The 22,283-nt window shown below is 61.5% G+C and overlaps 1 protein-coding gene across 1 annotated transcript; it reads right to left on the minus strand.

Annotated features, from left to right (window-relative positions):
• Nucleotides 1-1,584: 1,584 nt before the first annotated feature.
• Nucleotides 1,585-21,442, minus strand: NR5A1 (nuclear receptor subfamily 5 group A member 1). The gene is made up of 7 exons (XM_041484028.1): nt 21,277-21,442; nt 19,173-19,288; nt 18,616-18,757; nt 14,424-15,064; nt 7,123-7,242; nt 6,491-6,638; nt 1,585-3,445 (listed from the first exon to the last, which is right to left on the minus strand). The coding sequence occupies exons 2-7, from the start codon at nt 19,272-19,274 to the stop codon at nt 3,198-3,200; spliced, it is 1,401 nt and encodes a 466-aa protein (XP_041339962.1). The 5' UTR covers nt 19,275-19,288; nt 21,277-21,442; the 3' UTR covers nt 1,585-3,197.
• Nucleotides 21,443-22,283: the final 841 nt, after the last annotated feature.

Raw genomic sequence — 22,283 nt, forward strand, 5'->3', positions numbered from 1 at the left:
CCTCGTGTCCCCTGTGGAGGAGATGCAGCCCATGGTGCTCCCTGCCATGGCAGAACTGGTGTTTTCCTCAAATCCCATTTAAAGCCCATTGTTCCGTGCTCCCAGCACTGGGGGCTGTGCTGACAGGGGAGAAGAGCTTTCCCTACAGCCATGACCCTGTGAAGGGAGACTGCTCTGGCTCCCTGTCACAAGGATCTTCTTTCAGAGACCCCCCAAAGGGACAGGGGGTCTCTGGGGTGGCAGAGCTGTACCACTGGCAGGCAGGGCTGGCTGTGCCAGCCCATGCCAGCTACACCCACAGCTCTGTCCTATGCAGGTTTGGGCAGTGGGGTCCCACCAGCTCTCCCCCTGCCCTGGGAGGGACCCCTGCCCTCCCCTGCTGCCAGCAGAGCTGAGACCTTCTCTCTTTTGCTTTAGGTTTCTGAGAAGTTTCTGGGCGACAAGCCTGCAGTGCAGAGGGTCCTCCAGCAGGAAGGATGGCAGGCTGGAGGAGCTGGCTTCCCTTGGAGAGCTTCCAGTCCGGGCAGAGCTGTCACCCTGCACTCCTTCCCAGCCCCACTGCCACCAAACCAAGGCGGGGGCATGGGGGTCTCATGGGGCTCTGTCTGCTGCTGACACCTGCCCTGCTCCCTCCCCGGGTGGGTACCTGTGTTCTGGGGTCCCCACGGCTCCTGCAGCCCCTGCCAGGGCAGCCAGGGCTGGCCTGGGGCAGCGCTGCCACCACTGCCCCTGTCCCTGCTGCCAGCCCCGCCAGCCAGGGCTGTGGCTCTGGCTGTGCCTGGGGGAGCTGGAGCAGCGGGATGGGGACTAGGCCAGCTTTGTCCCTGTGGGGTGGCAGCCGTGCCCACGCTCCCGTGGCAGTGGGGATGGCAGCACCCTGAGCTGGGGCAGGGCTGGGACGGGCTGTGGATGAAGCACGTGCACTAGGGAAGCCAGCAGCTGGCTTCAAGCCTTTTCTAAACCAGCTGACATCAATAGCATCTTCTGCTGTTTAGGACAAAAATCCTCTCCCTGCTCCTGCTTGGGTTCCTGCCCGGCTGGCCTGGCCCCTCGCCAGCTGGGAGCTGCTTTCCTTCCCTCTTCTCCTCTTACCTCTGTAGTGTTTAGAGCACACAAAATGTGGTGGGTTTTGCTGATTATGACAAGAGTAAATGCTGATTTTAAAGACAACCTCCTCTCCTTGTTGCACTGTCCAAGGGAAGGGGCTCGTGTCCAGCTCTGTGTGGACACCAGGGCACTGCCCACTGATTGCCCATCTGAGCCCAGAGATGGGGGTTTGGCCATGCTGCAAGGACCAGGGCACTGCCCACTGATTGCCCATAAATGTTGCTGTTCCCACAGTCACTTGCAAAACACTTGAAGAGCCACTGTGGCAATTCCCAGCAGCACTTTGAACCAATCTGGGGTCCCCAATGCCCAGAAGCAAAGGCAGCAGCAGCCCCCTGCCACAGCCACGCTGTCCCAGTCCCACGGTGTGAGCTGACACCCCAGGAGTGCACCCACAAACACCCAGCCCTCCCCATGCCCAGCACCAACCACAAGGGTTAGAAAGACAGCCAAAAAAGACAAAGTTTGCCATTTTAAATGAACTGCAAAATTTATTACAGTGGTTTGCTCCTGACAAAGAAGTTGGTAACCTTCTGCCTGGGAAGGAAGGGGGAGGACTGGGGAAGGGCAGGGATGAGAGGGAGGAAAGGATGTAAGAGACAGAGAGAGACACTTAAGGACACTTTTCATTTTCTGAAAATAAAACGTCTTTTACCTCCCAAAACATTTTCTCCAGTTAAGTTCACAAAAAGAAGAAGGTGAAACCAAACCACAGACTTCAGGAGGAAAATGCACAAACGTGTTAAAGCAGAGACAAACATGCTCTTTCTTCTGTGTCTAACAAGCTTCACGGGTGCAGCCTCTGTGGCTCCTCAAGGCACCAGCTCTGCAGAGCTGCAGTGGCCCCTGGGCACCAGGACAGCCCTGGGATCTGCCCTGAACACCCCAGCCATGCTGCAGGACCCCCAGAGCTGGGGGTCTGTGGGGCAGGGGCTGTGCCAGCCCCAGGGGTGGGGCAGAGGAGAGAGCACGGCTGAGACCGAGAGAAAGCAACAGTGAGAGTCCAGCACAGCCCAGTTTGGGGGGCTTGAGACCCCCAGTGCTCCCAGTGCTGTCTGTGAGCCCCAATCCCATGATGGGAGAGGAACAGAGAGCTCTTTGCCTGTGGCTGTGGCACAGCATTTGCTGTCCCCTGGGGACATGGCAGAGCAAAGGAGGGGGCCAGGAGGCCCAGCATGAAGGGCAGGTCAGTCCTTACTCCTCCTTACCCCTCACTCAGCAGATAAATGCAGGGGGGCACTGCAGAGCTGCCCAGGTTTCCCCAAGATCCTGAGCACATGCTGGAGCTTGCACCTCCCTCCTGCCTGGCTGCTCTGCCACCATGCCTGTGGGCAGGACCGAGCTGTGCTGCCCGTGGGCAGCTCTGGGCTCTGGGCACTGTGGCTGCCACAGAGCTGCTGCCTCCAGCACCAGCAGGCACAGGAAAATGCACCTCAGCTGAGGATTCAGCACTGCCCAGCCCTGCCTTGGCCAGGGCAGCTTCAGGACAGAGCTGTCAGCAATTGGGACCTGGCATCTGCCCCTTGGGGTCCTGGCACTGCTGCATGGGGCCGACACCTCCAGCCCAGCCCTTGCATTCTGTGTGGATTTCTGCAGGAAATCTACCTCTGTGTGTTCCCTGGTGCCTGGAGACACCTCAGCCACCATAAAACCACAGCCTGGAGGGGTTTCACCTCCCCTCTCTCCTGCCCTGTGCACGAGGGGCCCTGAGACATGGGCAGGGTTGGGGAGGGATGGCGGCAGCCAAGAAACAGCTGGTGGGGGCAGCAGGAGAGGAGCAGAAATAGGAGAAAAGCCAGGACAGGCTTTCCCCTTCCTTGGTGCCACTGAGCCGGGTTGGCAAGTGACAGGTTTGGGCACCAGGTGCGCGGTGCAGCTGGAGGCCAGCACTGCCAACGGGGCAGTGCCAAGCCACGGCCCTGCAGCCTCAACTGTCCTTGCTGTGTACGGAACCATCTGGGGCATTTCCAATAGCAGAGGTTAAATAGCATCACTGAGGAAGGCAGGGTGGGAGGGGCACTGCCAGCCCCGGGCACCAGCCCTGGCCCTGCTGGAGGCACCGGGGTGCTGCCGGGTCCTGCCGGTGCCGCTCAAGTCCGCTTGGCGTGCAGCATCTCGATGAGGAGGTTGTTGCAGGGCACCTCCCCGCTCAGGTGCTTGTGGTACAGGTACTCCTCGGCCTGCAGGCTCAGCGCCCGCACCTCGGCCAGCCACAGCAGCAGCTGGCGGAACTTGTCCGTGGAGTGGGGGTAGTGGCACACCGTGTACTCCAGCAGCGCCGCGTTGGCCTTCTCCTGAGCGTCCTTGGCCAGCGTGTGGTTCTCCAGGTACTTCACGTCTGCAGAGGGGGAGGACGGGCATGAAATGGTGCCAAACTCACGGCTCTGCCCCATCTGTGCCACACTGTGCTGGGTGAGCCAGGAGGGACCCACGGGGACTGCTGGGTCAGTGTCCCTCATGCATGAAAACACAGTGCAGGAGGGGTCCCAATCCCTGTCCCTACCCAGCCACGGGCTCCCGTCCCTACCCTACTGCCCAGGTCTTCCCTGATGCTGAGGACAGATTCCAAACCCCCTGGCAGTAGGACTGGAGTCTCCCTGCCCTCGCTGCCCAGGAAGCTGCCAAGCCAGAAGGTGTTGCCAGCTGTGCCAACACACTGGGAGTCGCTGCCGTCAGCCCTCTTTAATTCCTGAAGGTCGAGGAAGCGGCTGAATTAATTCCCTGATAAACCTGGTCTTTCCAATGTGGCAACCAGGCTCACCAGCCTGGAAACCCTAATCCTCCGCGCCTCGCCAGGGCCACAGCAGCTTCCCATAATCCTGCTGCCAGCTCGGGTGCCAGCAGGGCAGTGAGGGCTCAGCAGGCAGCTCGCCGAGGTGCAGGCAGGGTCATCGTCCTGCACGCAGATTTCGGTGGCTTTAGGAACCGGTGCTGGGCACTGCCCCATCACCAGCTGCAGCTGCACCCAGCCATGGCCCCACACACCTGCCCAGCAGGGACCTCGTGGACCCTGGCACGGTCCAAGCAGGGCAAGAGGATTTGGTGGATTCACTGTGCAGGACGAGGTGCTTGGGAGCACTGCCTCGGTCACAGCCCCTCTGGCTGTGCTGCACGCAGCCCCTGATGGGCCAAATCCCCACTCAGCGGCTGCAAACTGGGAAATTTGGGCTTAGAGTCTGGCCAAGCACTGGGAATTTGAGGCTCCCTTGAAGGGGTCGTGGCACCCAAGGCTGCTGCAGCCCAGCCGGGGTCAGAGCCGGGGGCAGAGGGGTGGCCGGGGGGCTGCGAGCCCCAGGGAGGGGAGGCACGGCACAGCCGGGGCCGTGAGCCCCCGGGGAGCCCCAGCCTCGGGCCGTGCCCATGGCCCTGGGCACTGCGGGGGCACGCACAAAGGGCACAGGTTGTACCAAGGTGCAGTGGATCAGATCACCCTTCCCTTTCCACTCTGACGGCGCATTTGCTCCTGTTGTGTCCTGTTACCCGGGTTGTTGTTATGAAATCTCTTTATCTGCATAAGGTTATTGTGCATGTCATTAAAAAAAAAGAAGTTATATTGATAAATGTCAAATCTATCCCCTGAGTTGGCTCAACAATAGCTAGTTCTACTCGATGAACTCACCTGGTTCTCTGAAAGACCCTATTCACTGTTTAATTGAATATTTGAATAATCTTTTCATTCCTGCAAGGAATAAAGAATGTTGTCCAAATAACATTGACTCACTTCATTTAGAGACACTGCAGCAGTTGCAAAGACTGTCCTGTGACAAAGCCTCCCATCACACATACAGATATGCCTGGGATTATTTCTATGCCCTCAAGTGTTCTTCCTATTCACAGCTCCTTTTGTTTGGGAGAAGCTGCTGATAAATTGCAAACGCTTAAGGGAATGTGGGCTATAAAAGCCTCTCTTCCTCCCCTCCCCAAGAGTAGCTGCTTCATGAATGTAAGTCATGAAATCGAATGATAGGTCAATCCATTAAGGCTCTATTAAGCCCTTCTGTAGAACAAAGCTAACCTGTGCCGTCCTCATAAATATTGCTATTTTGAGAAGCCCTAATTTTAATTAAATCTCTTTACCTGCTCAGGAGAGAAATCTATTTAGAACTCAAATGGCAGCTCTTGTGAACAGGGCTTGGCTTTGACTGTGCTGTGGCAGAGTGGTAAATGTGGAAATTCTCTTGTTAAAGGCAATTACATCCTGCACATAATACACAATCCCGTCCTCTACAGCTGAGCCTACGAAGGGCAAATTACTCCAAGTGAGCTCTGCAATATGGAGAGAAAAAGTTGCATTTGGGGCAAAACGATGGATGGGAAAACACAGCTATTGGATTCCACGAGCTCCCTGAAAGCCGCTGCTCTGGGGAAGCCATCGGGGGGACCCCGCTCCTGCTCGCCGTGCTGTGCCGTGCCAGGGGACACGCGGGGACCCGGGCAGCACGGGGGGACCCGGCCCTCGTGGCGCCGAGCCCGCGGGGCAGCGGCCGGGGAAGGTCCCGGCTCGGGGTAGGGCCCCCCCGGCTCGTTCATTTCCCAGCCCGGGCACTGTTTGTGCCACACTTATCACTGCTTCAGCGGCGAGTTATCGCCTCTCGTCTCCGCCTTTCTAAACAGCTCCAGAGGAAAGGAAAGCTGAGGGAGGAGATGCTGCAGGTGCAGGAAGGGACAGCAGCGCAGCTCCCTGGACGGGACCCCGAGGGCGCAGAAGGGCAAGAACAGAGCCAAGGCACTGGGACAGGGATGGGGACAGGGATGGGCATGGGGACAGGTCTGCCACGGACGGGCTCTCCATGCCAGCCCCAGCACTCGGCTGACCCGGGGACCCCGGGCAGGAGCGGGCTCTGCCACCCCAGGCAGTTTCGGCCTCTGGCAGCAGCGCCCGCGGCTCCGGGGTTATTTTGTCTGGGCGAGGTGGGAGGCGTGAGCTGAGCCCGACCGCCGGCTCGGGCCGGGTTTAGCTAATCAGGAGCGCGGAGCCGAGCCCGGCGGCCTCGGGCTGGCTGACGCAAATGCCGCAGATAGGGCCGGGCCGGCCCCTGTCAACACGCGTGTTTTCCCGAGCCCTATCGGCGCTCGTTCCCCTGCCCGCTGTGATGGGCGAGTGACCAAAACAGGCTCCGCTCCGCCAGCGGGGTGACAACGTCCCCTGCAGCTGGAGCAGAGCCCGGCCCCGCCGGGGACACGTTCTGTGTCCCGGGACAAGGGAGGGGACAGGCAGGTGCTGTCGCTCGTGGCTCCTCGCTCAAAGCCCCTTTGTCACCCAGCCGGACCCTGGGCCGTGTGTCCCCCCAGCCGCGCTCCTGCCCCACGCCCCGCAGGCTCAGCACGGCCGTGCCCCCGGAGCGGCTGCCCCTCGCCCCAGAGCCCCCCCAGCTGCACTCACCGAGGCTGAAGAGGATGAGGAACTTGAGGCAGACGAATTCGTGCTGGTCCACCTGGAGCGAGTGCAAGTGCAGGACGAGCTCCTGCGCCCGCAGCACCAGCGTGTGGAGGATGGAGCCGGCCTGGGCTGCGATGGCAGACAGGTCCACCTGCGAGCACACGGCGACATCAGCTTTGGCTGATCCCACCACAGCCTGCTGCAGGGCACCTCGCCTGGGCCAGGAGCTGGGTCCAGCCCCGGGCACTGACTGAGAAGTAGGGGTGTCAAAAAAAGAGTGGTGGGTGAAATGGGAACACCATCTAAAACCCCCCTCACAGGGTGCTGGAACTGTAGGCACCACGTCTCCAAAAGCCACCTCCTCCCATCCCACTGCTGACAGCACAGGTGGGGCTGTTGGTCTTCCTTAAGAAATATTATTCTCCAGAGCCAGGAGCTCTGTGGCAGGATGGGACAGGATGGGACCTTCTGCACAAGCAGACCCAGAGTGTAACAACACCACCTGCCTGCCCTATGTCAAGCTGGCCACACTGGGACAAAAGAAAGAAAGAAGTCACTCCATTCTCTCATGCAGCCCCTGCCCGTCCCCACTGCCCCTCCACAGCACCACCACAGTGCCAGGGGCCGTTTCTCACCTCCTGGCCAGTGACCAGCAGCACGCTGTGCTCCTTGCCGTGCTGCAGCTGCCGGTAGATGTGGTCAAACACCAGCAGCTCACTCCAGCAGTTCTGCAGCAGCTTCATCTGGTCACCCACCTGAAAGAGAGCGGGAGCAGCACGGCTGAGACCCACCGTGCTGCAGGGCACAGCACCCACCCTGTGCTGGCAGGCATCCCATGGGAGGAGGCGTCCCCTGGGGTGGGCATGGAGAGCTGGGGCTGCACCCCAGAAAGGGGGACCCCGGGCAGGTGGCTTTGCAGAGCTGGCTTCAAAGCAGCTCAACATGTTTCAGTGGCACTTGCTGGCTCTTATCAGCACGGGTCTTCCCCCAGCAGGCACAACCTCCTCAAATCACACAGAAATTTTAACAAAATGACTGCGGGAGGGACACGCGGTGGCTGCACAAAGGGCCTGTGTGTCCAGGCAGCCCCTCTGGATACTTTAAAACGAAAGAAGACAGTGCCCATCCCACTCCCTGGCCAGGATGGCAGGCTGGGGGGCAGCAGGGCCGTGGGGGAGCTGCCAGGCGTGGGACATCGCTGTGCCCTGCAGCTGCCAGCCCGGCCCTGCCCACGCACCAACGCACGCACTTGTGACCACGTGCACTGGTGCACATGTGCCGCTGTGTGTGTGCCCAGAGGAACACCTGGCACTGTCCCTGAGAGGGGCTGGAGCCAGGACACTGCCTGGAAGGGTCCCCAAAGTGCAGGGCACTGGGACTGCAGGAGCAGCAGTGATGGCGGGGTGAGCTGCCAGAGCCCACAGCTGCATTTGGAAGAACTAAAAGCCCCGGAGCTGGGGCAGGATGCAGGGCACGCTGCCTCCCCACTGGCCTGCCAAGAAACACCATGGGTCACCGGCTTCATCCCCTCAGCACTGCCCTCCACTGAGCCCCAACTCCTTCCCACAAAGAACTGAGCTCCTGCCCTGCCTGGAGTCCCCTCGGCTGCGGGGCCAGTGTAGGGAAAGGGTTGGGATCACGGTACTGCCTCCAGCACCAGGAGCAGATCCAGTGCCAGCAGCCGAGCTCTGCAGGGCCATTGTGCTCCCCCGTTAATAGAGGGAAGACAGATGCAGCATCACAGGGCTGGATAATGCCCTCGTTCTGCTGAAGAGGCTGCAATAAACCCGTGCTGGGAGATTGCAAAAGGAATAGAAGCCAGATGAGAAAGAGCTTTATGGTCTCAGAGCCGGCGCTCCCCGCGAGCCGCCGGGATTTGTCTCTCCAGGGTGGTGGGTGGCCAGAGCTGGGCATGTGGCCGGGCAGGGAACGAGGTGGGGTGGGAAGGCAGTGGTGGTGGCTGGGCTGTGGCACTGCTCCTGCCCACCTGTGGGGCTGTGGGCACTGTCACTGGGCTGTGGCACCACTCCTGCCCACCTGCAGGGCCACTCCTCATCCCAGCCAGTGCAGCAGCTGCCGTTCATGGCCCAGCACTTCGGAGCATGAGGCTCCTGGTCAGCTGCTGGACAAAACCCTGGGGAAAAGCTCATTGTGCACTGAAGCAAAATGGAGACTTTCTGCCCCCCTGGTGCCCCCTGCCAGGAGGCAAGTGGCTGGCTGTGGGGTGGCCAGCCCGAGCAGGGAGCTGGGACAGCCCGAGCAGGGAGCTGGGACAGCCTGCGAAGAGAGCTGGGACCAGCCTGAGCAGGGAGCTGGAGCTGGGGCAGCCCGAGCAGGGAGCTGGAGCTGGGGCAGCCCGAGCAGGGAGCTGGGACAGCCTGAGAAGAGAGCTGGGGCCAGCCCGAGCAGGGAGCTGGAGCTGTGGCCAGCCCGAGCAGGGAGCTGGGGCTGGGGCAGCCCGAGCAGGGAGCTGGGGCTGGGGCAGCCCGAGCAGGGAGCTGGAGCTGTGGCCAGCCCGAGCAGGGAGCTGGGGCTGGGGCAGCCCGAGCAGGAGCTGGAGCTGGGGCCAGCCTGAGCAGGGAGCTGGAGCTGGGGCCAGCCTGAGCAGGAGCTGGAGCTGGGGCCAGCCTGAGCAGGGAGCTGGAGCTGGGGCAGCCTGAGCAAGGAGCTGTGGCCAGCCCAGCTGCCGATCCCGGCCGGTGCCGAGCGCCTCCGCTCTGGCTCAGTCAGGACGTTGTTTTGGAAGTTCTTTCCTGTGCCTCATTCCTGAGCGGGATGAGCTCCAGAAGAGACAGACAGAAGGTTTTGCCTTGAAAACCGTTTTTTAAAAATTAGCTTTTCCAAAGGAAGCATCAAAACAATTTTGAAATCTTATTTTCTTCCTTTAAAAATTGCTAATCGGCCTTCTCCCACACACTGAGGGGTGTTTGTGCCTCCCTGCAGCCCCTCAGCAGCACATTTCACCCTCCATGGCTGCTGCAGGGCTGTTCCTTTGCCAGCACACTCCGAGGTGCCGCGGTGCTTCCCGGGAACGTCGCAGTGCACCAGAGCCACATGGCCATGGCATGGGGGAATGTGCCTGGGGACACGAGGGGGTGGGCTGGGGGCTCTGTGGGCCGCTCAGAGCTGGCTGGGGTCCGTGGAGTTGTCCCCAGCACCAAGCAGGGTGTCCCCATGGGCAGGCTGGGTGGCAGCAGCCCCACGGCCCCGCTGTGGCAGCGAGGCTCTGCTGCAGGGGGCTCGGGCTGGGGGTCTCCGGGTGCACCCCACCCTGGCCAGGCCTGGAGGAGCAGGGGGCTGCTAATGGAGGGCACTCAGAGGCAATCAATCCTCCCAGCGAGGCAGCAGCACACACGCTCGCCGTTAAAAGTTAAGCAAAGGATCTTCCTCTTTTAATGTCAAGGCTTTTCCTCTGAGTGCTTTATCAAAGGCCTGATGCAAGCTGTCTTTGAGAGGCAATCCTTATCTTTTTTTTGAAGCCAGCATTTAACCCATTGACAAAACACGTGGTGAAACCCTCCCCACCCTGGAAGAGCAATCCCTGATGGGCTGCAACCCACAGAAAATGCAGTTCTGTGTGGGAAAGGGGAGGCAGGGCACGCCGAGGCAGGGATGGTGCTGCCCAGGAATGGGAATGCAGGACCTGCATGTAATTTTAAATCTTCTGCAACTTTCCCAGTGGGTTCACAGGTACAAGGTGAGAGAGCCCCTGCAAGTGTTGGGGCCCCCCAGAACGTGCCCAGGCCACGCAGGGATGGCACAGCCCCACAGTGCTCACTGCTCCCTGCACGGCTGGTCCAGGGCAGCCCCACCCTGGGTACCACTGCTTTGGAAGGGGAGTGACCCACCAGCAGCCCTTCTTTGGCAGGAAGCCCTGAGCTGGTGCTGGGACATCCATCCCCAGCCACAGGCCCAAGCAGCACTCGGATTCCCCCGGCCTGTCCCCATCACCCAGGTGCCCCCCAGGCCTCCTCCCACGTCTCAGGTGCAGGATTTGCCCCACAGCCCTCTGGCAGGTGTGTGGCACATGCCAGCACCCCGAGCAGCCCCAGCAGTCCCTGGGTGCAAGCAGGACCCATCACTTGGCTGCTGAGAAGAGTGAAAGTGGATTGGTGTCCACCAGCCACCCGCAATGGAAAACCCACACACAAAGCCCAAGGTGTTAATGGTCAGTGCAGCCCCCGCTGCCCTGCCCAGATACCACCACGGTGTGCATCTTAGAGCAAACACTCACCAACACCAGCGTGGCTGGGCCAGGATCCCATCTCCCTGCAGGCTCCCAGGCTGCTGCAGCCCTGGCTGTGTGGCACCATGGCTCTGCAGGCAGGGCTGTGCTGCCCAGGGTGCCACAGGCAGGGCAGTGTCACATTTCCCCCAGTGCATGGGATGCTAAACATTGCTGCAGCATCCACCACCAGAAGGAGATTTTAAATCTGCCAAAAACGCTCTGGCCATTGGCCAGGAGATGGGGTCAAGATGACCCACATGTTAAAGGCAGAGGAGCAATTGACTGCAAATAGCCTTTGTCGTGGCTCTGGGATCTCTAAGCACAGCTGAGGGAGAGCAGCCCAGCAGACAGACCCAGTGACCACAGGGACCCTGGGTCTGTGGGAGCAGTGCTGCCCTCAGCATGCGCCCCATCCCTGGAGCTTGCCTGTGGATGGAGGGTGGTTTGCCCCAGGTCCCTGGCACAGAAGGGCTGAGGAAGGGGTCAGCACCATCCCACCACCCTGCAGCTGCACCGTGCCCCTCCAGTGGTGCAGGACCCGCTGCACACCCAGCCCAGCCTGGCCTTCGGGCTGAAACCGTGGCAATTTGTTTAACATTCCTGGCTGCTCATCCCAATCTAAAGGTCACTGCAACCCTGTGTTCACGATATTGATATGTAGGTATGGCAGTGACACCTATATAAACCAGGCTGTGCAAGACACGTGTGCATAAACATCACCGAAACCAGACACAATGTGAGCGTGCAAAAGCGCCTGCGTGCGTGCGCATCCCTCTGCCTGCCTCTCCATATACATATAAAAAAATTACATCTGAAAGGACAAAGTTGCCTGAGACTCACAACCCAACAAAATATATTTCACCCCCGGCCTATATTTTTCTTCCTGAAAAGATGCTGCAAATCTTCCCTCAGTCCTGACACATCTCATCTCGACTCAGTTAAAGTTCGTATTTATGGGCGTCAGCGCTGACCTCTTCCACCTCCGCCCGCGCGGCCTCGCGCCGCGGCTGCCTGGCCGGCCCTCGATAAACAAGCGGGCCCCCAAATCCCCCTCTGCCGAGCAGCGTTATTAGTCTTGCCTCCGAAGGCCAGCGCAGTCCGTAATTCTCCCCCTGGTGACACGAGATGAGCGCCGCGACATCAGTCTCGCGGCGGATTGGCATGGGGACCCTCGTTTGTCAGCGGCAGACTGACAGAATTACTGGCCCTTAAATGAAACGATATATCTGGGAAGTTAAATCTGTTTTCAATCTGACTGCCCCGCGCCTGCGGGCGGACGTGGCGTGTGAGCCGATGTCAAGAGGCCATTAGCCCGTGGCCCCCCTCCTTCCCTGGGAGCAGTGCTGGAGCCAGGGGGGCTCTCCCCAGCGTCGCCCAGCCCAGCCACCGCGCCAGGAGTGAGGAGACAGCAAAGCACCTATTCTGGCCCTTGGCAGATTGCTAGGGTGGGAATGGGAATGGGAACAAGACTGGCCAGCTCCAGGGGAAACTGCTCACACTCTCCCTGGGCAGGTACCAAAGGCTCATCCTAACCAGACGTGAGCCAGCAGTTCCACATACCCCTGGAGATTTGCTCCTTCCTCTCCAGGCTCCCTGTGAGGCCCCAGGGAGAAGCCAGGGCCCTGCTAACAGCCCTGTGGAAGGAGCACAGCAGGGCTGGGCAAGCTCAGGCAGGGCAATCTATGATGGGGCAATTGCCCACACCCCCCTTTCTCACCTGCCTGCACCTCCTCCCATGTAGTGCCAGCCTGGCACGATGCCCTGGAGTGGTGTTCCAGCACTGTGTCCTTCCAGCCTGGATCCCCGCACTGGCCTCAGCCTTCCCTGCTGGGCTGGGGACCCTCACCTTCGCACAGACCTTCCCAGGGGAGGGAGAGGGCTGCTGGCAGCCCTGCCCTGAGGAGCCCCGAGCCCCCAGCGGGGAGTGGCGGTGCCATCCATCCTGGAGATTGCTGTGTTCCTCCGTGCTGCCTTTAGGGCAGAGCCATAAACCCTGCGCTAGCAGGAGTTCACTTACCGCCCCAGCGGCCGCTCGCTTTGATGTGCCAGGCAGCAGCAGGAATGGGGATTCAAGTCCTCAGACCTGCTCCTGCTTCCCACTGGCTGCTCTCCCGTGCCTGAGGAAAAGCCTCTGCCCTGGCCAGGGAGGGTAAGCAGTGTGGGGTGGGCAGGGGCACCAAGGATAGCGGGCACCTCCACCCTGTGCTGGGGCTCGGAGCTGCCCGGGGCTCTGTGCCCAGGAGGGAGCCAAGGGCAGCCATGCCTCATTCTCCCCCTCCCACTGGAGCCAGGGTGGGCTGTGGGTCCTGCAGTCCCCAGCCCTGGGAGGTGCTGGGAATGCACCCCACAATCACCACGTGGATAAGGCAAAAACCTGAGACCCCAGGATGGCAGTGATGGATGTGGGTACTCTCTGAGCACCAAACCCCCTGCCATGAGCACAGCATGGCACGTGCTCTGCTCCCAGCAGGACACTGGTAGCTGTGCCCAGGTGAGGCCTGTGGCACTGCCATCCCCCCCAGAGTCCCACGGCAGGAGGAGCACACGCCAGCACCGATTCACACAGGAACAGCCTATTTTGGTGGCACAATCACGCTGACAATGGAGTTACAAGGCTACACAGCTATACAGCTGGGAACTGAATTTACACTGTTTACAATATCTCCTGCAAAACAACAACCACCCTGTTCCCAAAATCCAGGCTGGACACTGATATGATTGAAACAAGCCCAACCCACCCCCACAATGCCATTTCCTGACACTGTTCTGAACGATGGGGGCTATTTTGAGCCACAAGGCTTGGCCACACTCATCCCCATGGCACAGGGAAGAGCCTGGTCCTGTCCTACAGCACAGTCCCACTGGAAGAAGGTGATTTTGGCCAGAGCCAGGCAGCACAATCTCATGCTGGAAACACGAGAAAGCACCTGAGTCTCATCACAGCTGCCCCAGGATGTTGCTCTCTGGGTTTTGGCCATGTTGCAAAGTTTTCTCTCCTATTTTTGCACCAGTTTGGAACCTTAGGTCAGCCCAGAACAAGAATAGAAAATTTCTGAAAGCTTGGCAAGGTGTGCAGGATGGCAGAATCTGCTCTAGCCCTGCTAACCCTCCCCTGGCTGCAGTAAATGTTCAGGGCCTTTTGCTAGAGGGGATGTCTTGGCAGGATGGAGGTCAGCCCCGTGTCCCCCAGCCGGGCACACTCGCGGGCTGCTGGCAGCACACAGGGCTCTGGAGCAGGCTCAGGCTGCCCCTGCTGCCTCGTGCTAATAGGACCCGCCTGACCACATCGATTTTCCTCCTAAAGGCAGGGGAGAGAATTGTCTCAACTATAATTCCTCAACGTTACATTTTTCAATTATGTCTTGAGCTTGACACCACAGTCACTCTGCTGGCGATTGCCTCAACACCTGCCCCCGCCGTGATGAATCTGAAATCATTAGCCCCACACGACACAGGGAATCGCTCCGGCAGCGCAGCCGGGTCCTGGCACCTCCAGCCCTGCAGGGAGCTGGGAGCAGGACTGGCACGTGGCAGCAGATCTGCAGTGGCGGCCCCAGGCTTGTGCCCACGGGTGTTTCCCCATCCTCACAACATTTCACCCTCGATCCTGCCCGCAGCCACCTCCCATCCTCACACCACAGCAGCCCCAAACCTGCCTGTCCCCCATCGTCCCCCCAGAGCAGCGTCCATCCCACTGACAGGTCCTACCTCCAGCTCCTTGAAGAAGATGCAGCTCCGTGCCCACTCCACGATGGAGAAGAGGGTCTGGTCGGCCATCTTGCACATGAGGCCGAAGGTGCTGAGCTTCTCGTGCCGGCCTTTGCCCTGCTCTTGCTGCAGGCAGGACAGTATCCGCGCCTTCACCTGGGCCTCGTCGGGCTCCAGCTGCAGCAGCTTCAGGATGACCTCGGGGATGTCGGGAGGGGAGCTGCTGGGGTAGGTCTCTGGGTACATGTACGCAGGCACGGCCTCGTGGGCATTTGTGTAGTGGTCAGGGTACTCGGACTTGATGGTGCGGTTGGGGAAGGAGGGGTAGTGGTAGGCGGGCAGCGGCGCGTGGCCGGGCACGGTCATGCCCAGGGAGGGCGTCCCGTAGGGGCTGCGCTCGTAATCCACGGGCGTCAGGGCGGCCGGGTTGGGCGGCAGGGTCTTGGACATGGCGTGGATGCTGTGGATGGTGGAGGACAGGCTGTAGTCGCTCTGCACCGGGGACATGATCTGAGGCACGGTCTCCAGCTTGAAGCCGTTGGCTCGGATCAGAGCTTTCTTCTGCTGCTTTAAGGCACGGTCCCGCTTGTACATGGGTCCAAACTTGTTCCTCCCTCCACGCATCCGGTCTGCACGGACGGCTGGGGACAGAGAGAGGGCAGAGACTGCAGTGAACCCACGTGGAGAGAGACCAGGGCTTCCACAGGGCACCGAGAAAATGCTGGGGGACATGACTTAGGGGCAGAAAGGGTTTGGGGGGTACTGGAGAAACCTTCCCAGAAAGATTGTGTCACTCCCAGCCCAGACAATGTCACCCTCAGAGCCTCTGGGGACTGCAGGAAAGGAAGAGACATTTGGCTTTCACTACAAAACGAGCTGGAGGAAAAAACACTTTCATTCCCTGAGGGGACAGCCCTTAAAGTCTGAGCAGAAGAGGGGATTTCACACTCACTTTATTTTTGACAACCTGTGTCGCTGGACCAGCCCTGGGATTTCTTTGTCCCTGCAGAGCCTGGGACCCCACAGCCCCCTCAGGACCTTGGTTCCCTCCATCCAGGCTGGATGTGATACTCCTCAGCAGATCTCTGCCCCTTTGTCAGGCAGCACGGCTGGCAGGTCCCAGTGGATGCATTTCACCCCACCGGCCCCAGGCAGGAGGCTGCCAGCCCTGGGGGTACCAGCTCTGGGGGTACCAGCCCTGGGGGTACCAGCCCTGGCGAGGGCTCAGCTGGAGCATCCCTCTGGCAGAGTCCCTGTGACGGCTGCGGCAAAGCAGATGTTCCCACCAAACCAAAAACCCCAAGGATCTGCCGACATGCAAGGGAGCAGGTTCTTCTCCGAGAAGGAGCCTGTCCTGCTGCAGTGCCTTGCCCTGCTCCGGGGGCTGCTGCCCGGGCATCCCCTCGGAAGAGCCTCAGATCGCTGGAAGGCAGGAGCGGGGGCTGGAGGCAGCGGAGTGCGCCGGCGAGAGCAGCCCGCAGTTAGCATCAAAGGCAAAACCCCTGTGCTGTCTTGTGTTCCTGCTGACAGCCAGCGGGTCTTGCTTTGCCTCTCGGCTGTTACCTCTGCCTTTCTTTCGCCTACTTATCCTGGGGCTCACAGCCAGCCCCCCCGGAGAGCTGGAGCACCTCCCCAGCGCTCCCAAGGCAGGCTGGAAAGCCGGGAGGGTGGCCGGGAGCAGCAGCATTTCCAGGACGAGCAGGAATGCGCTCCCAGGAGAGCCGCCCTGGCTTCCTCCCTCATTCTTTATTCATGAAAACAGCATCTCGCTGGGAGCGGGCTGCCAGCGGCAGCCTCTGAAGAGAGGGGTGCTGTGTCCCCGCTCCCGAGAGCCGGCCCACGCCCCTCCGGGCAGCGGAGAGCTGTCCCGGGGCAGCTCCCGACTCGGCTCCCAGGGAGGTGACCACACTCAGACATGAGCACGCCGCAGCCGCGGTCCCACACAGGCAGACAGGCTGGCAGCCCGAGCTGGCACAGGCGGCTCTGGTAGCCCTGGCCACAAACCCCAGAGCACACCAAAAAGTAAACCTCACACCCACTGGAAGTTATCCCACCGCTGCTCGAGGTCGGGAACAGTGACGCCCAGGGATTGCATCCCAAAGCAAACCCCTGTGACCCTGGGCAAGGGTGCACAGGCAGAGACCCTCCTAGGGCTGCCTGCACTCCCACACAGGGCTAGAGGTGCTCGCAGCCTGGTCTCACAAGCCCTCCAGAGGCAACTGCATACACCTCCTCCCCTCTCCCAGCAAGAACACAAAGAGAGAAAAGGCCTTCTAATTCCCTCCTGCTCTGCTTTTCCTGCCATTTGTGCTGCACTTGGGATTGGGAGCAACTTGCCATTTGCTGTGTCCCAGCTGACAGCCGAGAGGAAGATGATGCATCCTGACCTCCAGGAAAAGGGGCTCAAGTGGAGCCACCCAAGAAGTGCCTGCACCCCCAGCAACAACCCCAAAACCATCTGCAGATGAGCCCCGAGCAACACACCCACACAGTGACAGGAGGGGTCTCCAGCACCCTGCAGCCCCCCTTCCCACCTGCACTGCCTTGCCTGCTGCCATCCCAGTGCAGAGCCCTGGCTGGGCAGGCTCTGGCCAGGCTCTGCCTCCCCTTGGCCACCTTCCTCACCTGGGCAGGGACATGGAAGATGCCATGGGCAGTGCCCCCCAGGGCTGTGGGCAGCCTTTGGCCAGGGCTGTGCTTCTCCTCCCGGGCAAGTTCCTCTGCCACCTCCCTTCAGGGATGCCTGTGTCAACACCGTGTTCCCAAAATCAATCACCTCCGGGTTGCTCTTGTTGTACGGACCTGTAGACTCACCTCCAAAGCATCACCTCAGATGCCTTGCCCAAAAATACTCCACGCTGAAAAAGGTGGTCTCTTTTTTACTACAAAAGAGAGGGTTCCATGGGAATATCGCCATCGGCTGGGTGATTGCCTCGTCTGCCCAGCTCTGCTGAGGAGGCAACAGCAAGAAAACGCACACGAAACGGCTGTTGGGACAGCTCTGGGACTAAAGCACCTCCACAGGTACACGACAAAAACTGCTGGAAAGGGACAAATTGAGACCATGCCTTTTTCCCCCGGGCACCCCAAGCATTGTCCCTGTCTGTCGTAGGGTCTCCAGCCCCTGCCCAGCGTCCAAATCCCCTTGCGACATCGATCAAAACGGCCAGAGCATGACCGAGGGATTCAGGGCACCAGTAACTCCAGCCCAGGGAGGAGAGTGGAACTGGGATCTGTTTTGGAAGCCAGCCCACGCCGGGAGTTTGCAGGGGCTGAATTTGCAGCTCCATGTTGTGTCTTACTCCTGCGCTTCTGCTTGCAGGCTCGCAGCCCGCTCCGGGGCGAGCGGCCGCCCTGCAGAACACGGAGCACTTTCCCATTAACCGCGCTGTGTCCCGAGCAGCGAGCCCGGGGGCGAGGGGCTCAGCCCGGCCAGGGTCAGGCGGGAGGACTCAGCCCACTCCCACCGCCGCAAAACGCAAACGATTTCAAGGGCGAAGTGGGGAGAGGGCGGCTGACTCGGGGCTGGGGGGCTCCTTCTGCCTCTGCTTTTGCTCTGCCATCCCGTGCCAGCGACCTGTCCCCTCAAATACATTTCGTTGCCGGATGCTCAGCACTGCAGAGCCCGCAGCACGGGCTGTCGGGGCCCGACTCTGATGTCGGGGTCCTCTGCGCCGACATCAGAGAGAGACGGCGGCTGCGGGGCTGGAATCGTCCCCCCGGGGGTCAGAAATCCGTTATACGAAATGTCACCGAGACGAAAAATATAATTCGCGGTGGGTCTGAGGCAGTTTTATTGCGATCCCCACAATTTTTAACGTTTTTCCTTAAGTCTCGGCTTCTGGAATTATGTGCTTAAGGAAAACAGTAATTTATTTGCTATTTCCCAACCTTCCTGCCAGCAAAAAAAAATCCTGGAAAGTTGAAGCCGTAGCAGCAAGAACCCCGGGGAAACAAACAAAACGAAACAAGGAAAAGAAAGAGACAACGCGAAAAAACGATTTTTTTCTTAACTTGGGAGGGAAAAGCGGAATCGAAGCGGCGGCGGGACTGACCGGCCCGGGGAGGTGGCGGCGGCGGGGACAGCGCGACCGGTCCCGGCAAATGCACAGTCCCCGCACAGTCCCGACCCAGTCCCGGCCCCCGCCGCCCCCCGCCCCGCCGTGCCGTGCCGTGCCCGGGCCGTCCCTACCTTCCAGGCGCATCCCCACGGTCAGGCACTTCTGGAAGCGGCAGTAGGGGCAGCGCTTGCGCTGGGTCTTGTCGATCTTGCAGCTCTGGCTCTCGGTGCAGGTGTAGTGCTTGTTGTTCTGCACCGTGCGCTTGAAGAAGCCCTGCGGCGGCGGGCGGCGGCGATGCGGTGGGCACCGACACCGGCATCCCGGCAGCAGCACCCCGTCCCCGCCACCCGCCTTGGGCAGCGGCTCCCGCCGCGCTCGGGGCTCCCGTCGCGGCCGCGCTCCCCTCCCGCCGCCGGGCGCGAATCCGCCGCTAACGAAAACGGGCGAGAGAAGCCCCGCGGCCGGTCCCGCTGCCCCGGCCCCTGCAGAGCCCCCTCTCCGCTCCCCACACAGCCCCGGACCCCTCTTCCCCGTGCAGCGCTCCCCTCACAGCCCCCGCCTCACCGGGAGCCGGTCACGCAGAGCCCCGGCCCCGTTTCCCGGCCCCGCACGGCCCCAGCCGCGTTTCCCCAGCCCCGCACAGCCCCGGCCCCGCAGCCCCGACCCCGCGCCCCCCGACCGCTCCTACCTTGCAGCTCTCGCAGGTGAGCAGCCCGTAGTGGTACCCGGAGACCTTGTCCCCGCAGACCGGACACAGCTCGTCCAGGTCCTCATCATAGGAATAGTCCATCCCCTCCAGCGGCCCTGCTGCGGGACGAGCCGCGGTCAGCGGGACGGGATGGGGAAGGGCACGGACGGCGGCCCCGGCCCCGGCGCTGGGTGCGGACCGGGAGTGGGCGCGGTGCAGACCGAGCGGCAGGTGCGGGAGCCGGAGCTCTTTATAGCGCCTGGAAGAGCATCTCCATGTTGGTGCGGGCTCACGGCCAGCCCCCCGGGGCTGGGGAACCTCCTCTGGGAGAGCGGGCGGCTCGCGGCGGCAGGGACGGGGCGGGGGCGGAGGGACCCGCGGGCCCGGGGAGCGGGGACACCGCGGCCGGGCTGGGCAGCGGCTCGGCCAGGCCTCGGCAGCATCAGGGATCCCCAGGGACTCCCCCAGGGACAGGCAAGGGGCACCGCTCTGCGGGAAGGGGCGCGAGACCCTCCTTGTTCCCCCACACCATCTGTGGGGAAAAACAAGTCCCCCAATCTCTCTGGAGGGTCCAGCCTGAGAGAGGCAGGACCTGCTGAGAGCCAGGAGTTTCAGGCTGGAGCAAAATTCACCATGTCTGAGCAAGAGCCTTCTCTGCTCGGTGCACAGCCCTGGACCACCAACTACGTGAGAAAAAAAATCACCCCCCACCCCCTGCCAGCCCAGGGAGAGCTGCGTGGGGAACACCGGGGCAGCTCCTGAAATCTCCTCTGGGGCCAGCACTGAGGAGATGAGTTTGGACCTAGCACTGGCCACCCCACAGGAGCACCCAGTGGTGTCCTGGTCTCCCTGTCAGAAGCAGGTATTGAATCCATGCTTCACAATTAGGGTTTCTGGATGAAATGTTCCACGACGGCAGCAGACCAGCACAGGAGCACCCTGGCTCCCGGCATGTCCTGTTCATCAGGATGCCCTCGGGCCACACGCCGCGCCTGGGACTTGGCTATGGGGAGCTCCAGGCTCCAGCTCTGAGCCAGGCACTGGAGCTGAGCCTGTCCTGCAGGGCTGACCCACCGAGTCAGGGACCCTTCGTGGCTGGTGCAGAGCCTGTCCCAGCATATCCCAGCAGCTCTGGGTGCCTGCAGCCCTGGCACAGCTGAGGACTGAGCTGCTGGCAGTGCCCCATCAGCATGGCTGATGGCCCCACACGGCTGATCCTGCCAGGCTGACCCTGCATGGTTTGTCTTGAAGGGCTCATCCCACAGATCTCATCCCACCCAGCTCACCCCACACCCCACGGGTGCAGAGGGTAGGAAGCAGTGCTGGCAGGGAGAGCGGCAAGCAGGAAACGGGCTCAGCGGAGCATCACTCCAGAGCCACCAGGAATGGAGCCCGGGCTAAGAATAGCAGCAGAGCGGTCTGCAGTGCGGGTCAGCCGCTGCTCGGCCGGGAAGGAGCGCTCCCACCGCCGCCAGAGCCCCTCGGCCAGGGCCCCCACAGCCTCCAGGAGCTCCCAGAGGAGCTGCCAGGCAGCCACAGAGCAGGACCTGCCATCCTGGAAAAGGAGCCTGGGAGGGGCTCTGAGTTGGGAGAACGGAGCAAACACCGCGAGGAACAAAAGCAGCTCGGAGCTGAAGGCTGTGATCCCTGCCAGTGTGGGATGGGGACAGGACACGGGCTCAGCCAGCCCCAGGAGCCAAGGGGTCCCGGATGCCTCCCATGCCCGCTCCAGGGTGTGGAGGCTGCCTGTGCTCCCATGGGCAACTCCCAACCCTTGGGTGACCGGGGACCCCCAGGCACCGCCAGCTGGGCTCCCAGAGCCCCTCAGCAGCCCGATCTGTCGTTTCTGAGCAGCAGCCTGGCCGTGGGGCCAAGGCCATGGTGAGGCCTCGCTCTGCTGCCCGTGATCTGCAGAGCCGCCATCCCCACGCCCGCCGAGGGGACGGCACGGGAAGCGGAGGCCCACACACGACTCCTGCTTCCTCGTCAAGCCCTGCCGCGTCCCCAGCTCCGGCCTTGGCTGCCACCGTGCCGGGGAATGGCGGCCGTGGCCGGGAGATGGCTGGGATGGGGGTCCGGCTTCCCCCCACGGACACGTACTCACCGCGAGGCGGCTGCACGGCTGCTGCGCGTGGGGCCGGCGGGTGGGAGAGCCTCACTCGGCCACCGGCCAGGAGCTGCCACCCGAGGAGCCTCCGTGGGGTGTGGGTACCGCTGCCCTGTCCCCGCTAGGCTGGGGGATTTATGGGGACCTGCGTCTCTTGGGAAGGTGTTGGGGCTCTGGCTGCGCACACGCCGCCCCGGGCAGGACACCGGCCAATCTCCTCCCCATGGGGGCCAGGCTCAGCCAGGATGGACCCACTTCGGTGCCTTATTGGCTTCTGGAGCCACGTGACCATGCTGAAAAACATCATAATTAAGCTACAAAACGCTGCCCATAAACTAGCATTAGAAAGTGACAGCGAAGATAAGTGGAACCCCTGCAGCAGATAAGGTGCCCTGGGAGGCAGACCCCGCAGGGAGGTGGGGGGCACCCGAGTGCCCCAGCACCCACGGCCACCCTGATTTATGGCCCAGGGCAGGAGGGAGGCGGCCGAGGGCACGGGGCAGGACACCTCTGGGAGGAACGCGAGCTCAGCTCACCCACCCAGTGCCGGGGTGCAGCCACGGCCTCCTCGGCCCTGAGAGGTCTCCTCTGCAGGGGAGGACGGGAGGAGGCTCCTCCACACCCAGGGCCCCACTCCCAGGTCCCTGGGGCTCACAGTGCCTGTGGCCAGCAGCTCTTCATTTTGCCAGAACAGCACTCACAGAAAGCCAGTGCCCCTCCTGGGCCTAGGCAGCCACGCCTTGGCTGTTTTTGCCATGTGTGATTCCCCACGTTTCACTGCCACGCTCGATCTTGCCCTGTGCAACACAGGAACTGCAGTGCCAAGGCAAGAGGCTGCATGAGAAACCCTCCCATCCTGCCAGAGAGGGGATCTGCTCTCACTGCTGGCCCCGTGCTCTGTCTGTCCATCACCACGGTGTCTCCCCACATGTTTGCACACTGTCCTGCTCTCTGCTTCATCCCACGGTGATGACAGCCTTGAGAAGGGGTGGCTGCCTCAAGCC

This window comes from Pyrgilauda ruficollis, unplaced genomic scaffold, assembly GCF_017590135.1.
Source record: "Pyrgilauda ruficollis isolate IOZ18807 unplaced genomic scaffold, ASM1759013v1 scaffold62, whole genome shotgun sequence".
NCBI lineage: Eukaryota > Metazoa > Chordata > Aves > Passeriformes > Passeridae > Pyrgilauda > Pyrgilauda ruficollis.

Coding starts and splice junctions, on each gene's coding strand:
- NR5A1 (XM_041484028.1), bottom strand. CDS start 19,274: ATGGACTATTCCTATGATGAGGACCTGGACGAGCTGTGTCCGGTCTGC. Junction 6,639..7,122: donor TGCTGGTCACTGGCCAGGAG/GTGAGAAACGGC, acceptor GTGTGCTCGCAG/GTGGACCTGTCTGCCATCGC. Junction 3,446..6,490: donor CCTCATCCTCTTCAGCCTCG/GTGAGTGCAGCT, acceptor CCCCCTCTGCAG/ACGTGAAGTACCTGGAGAAC.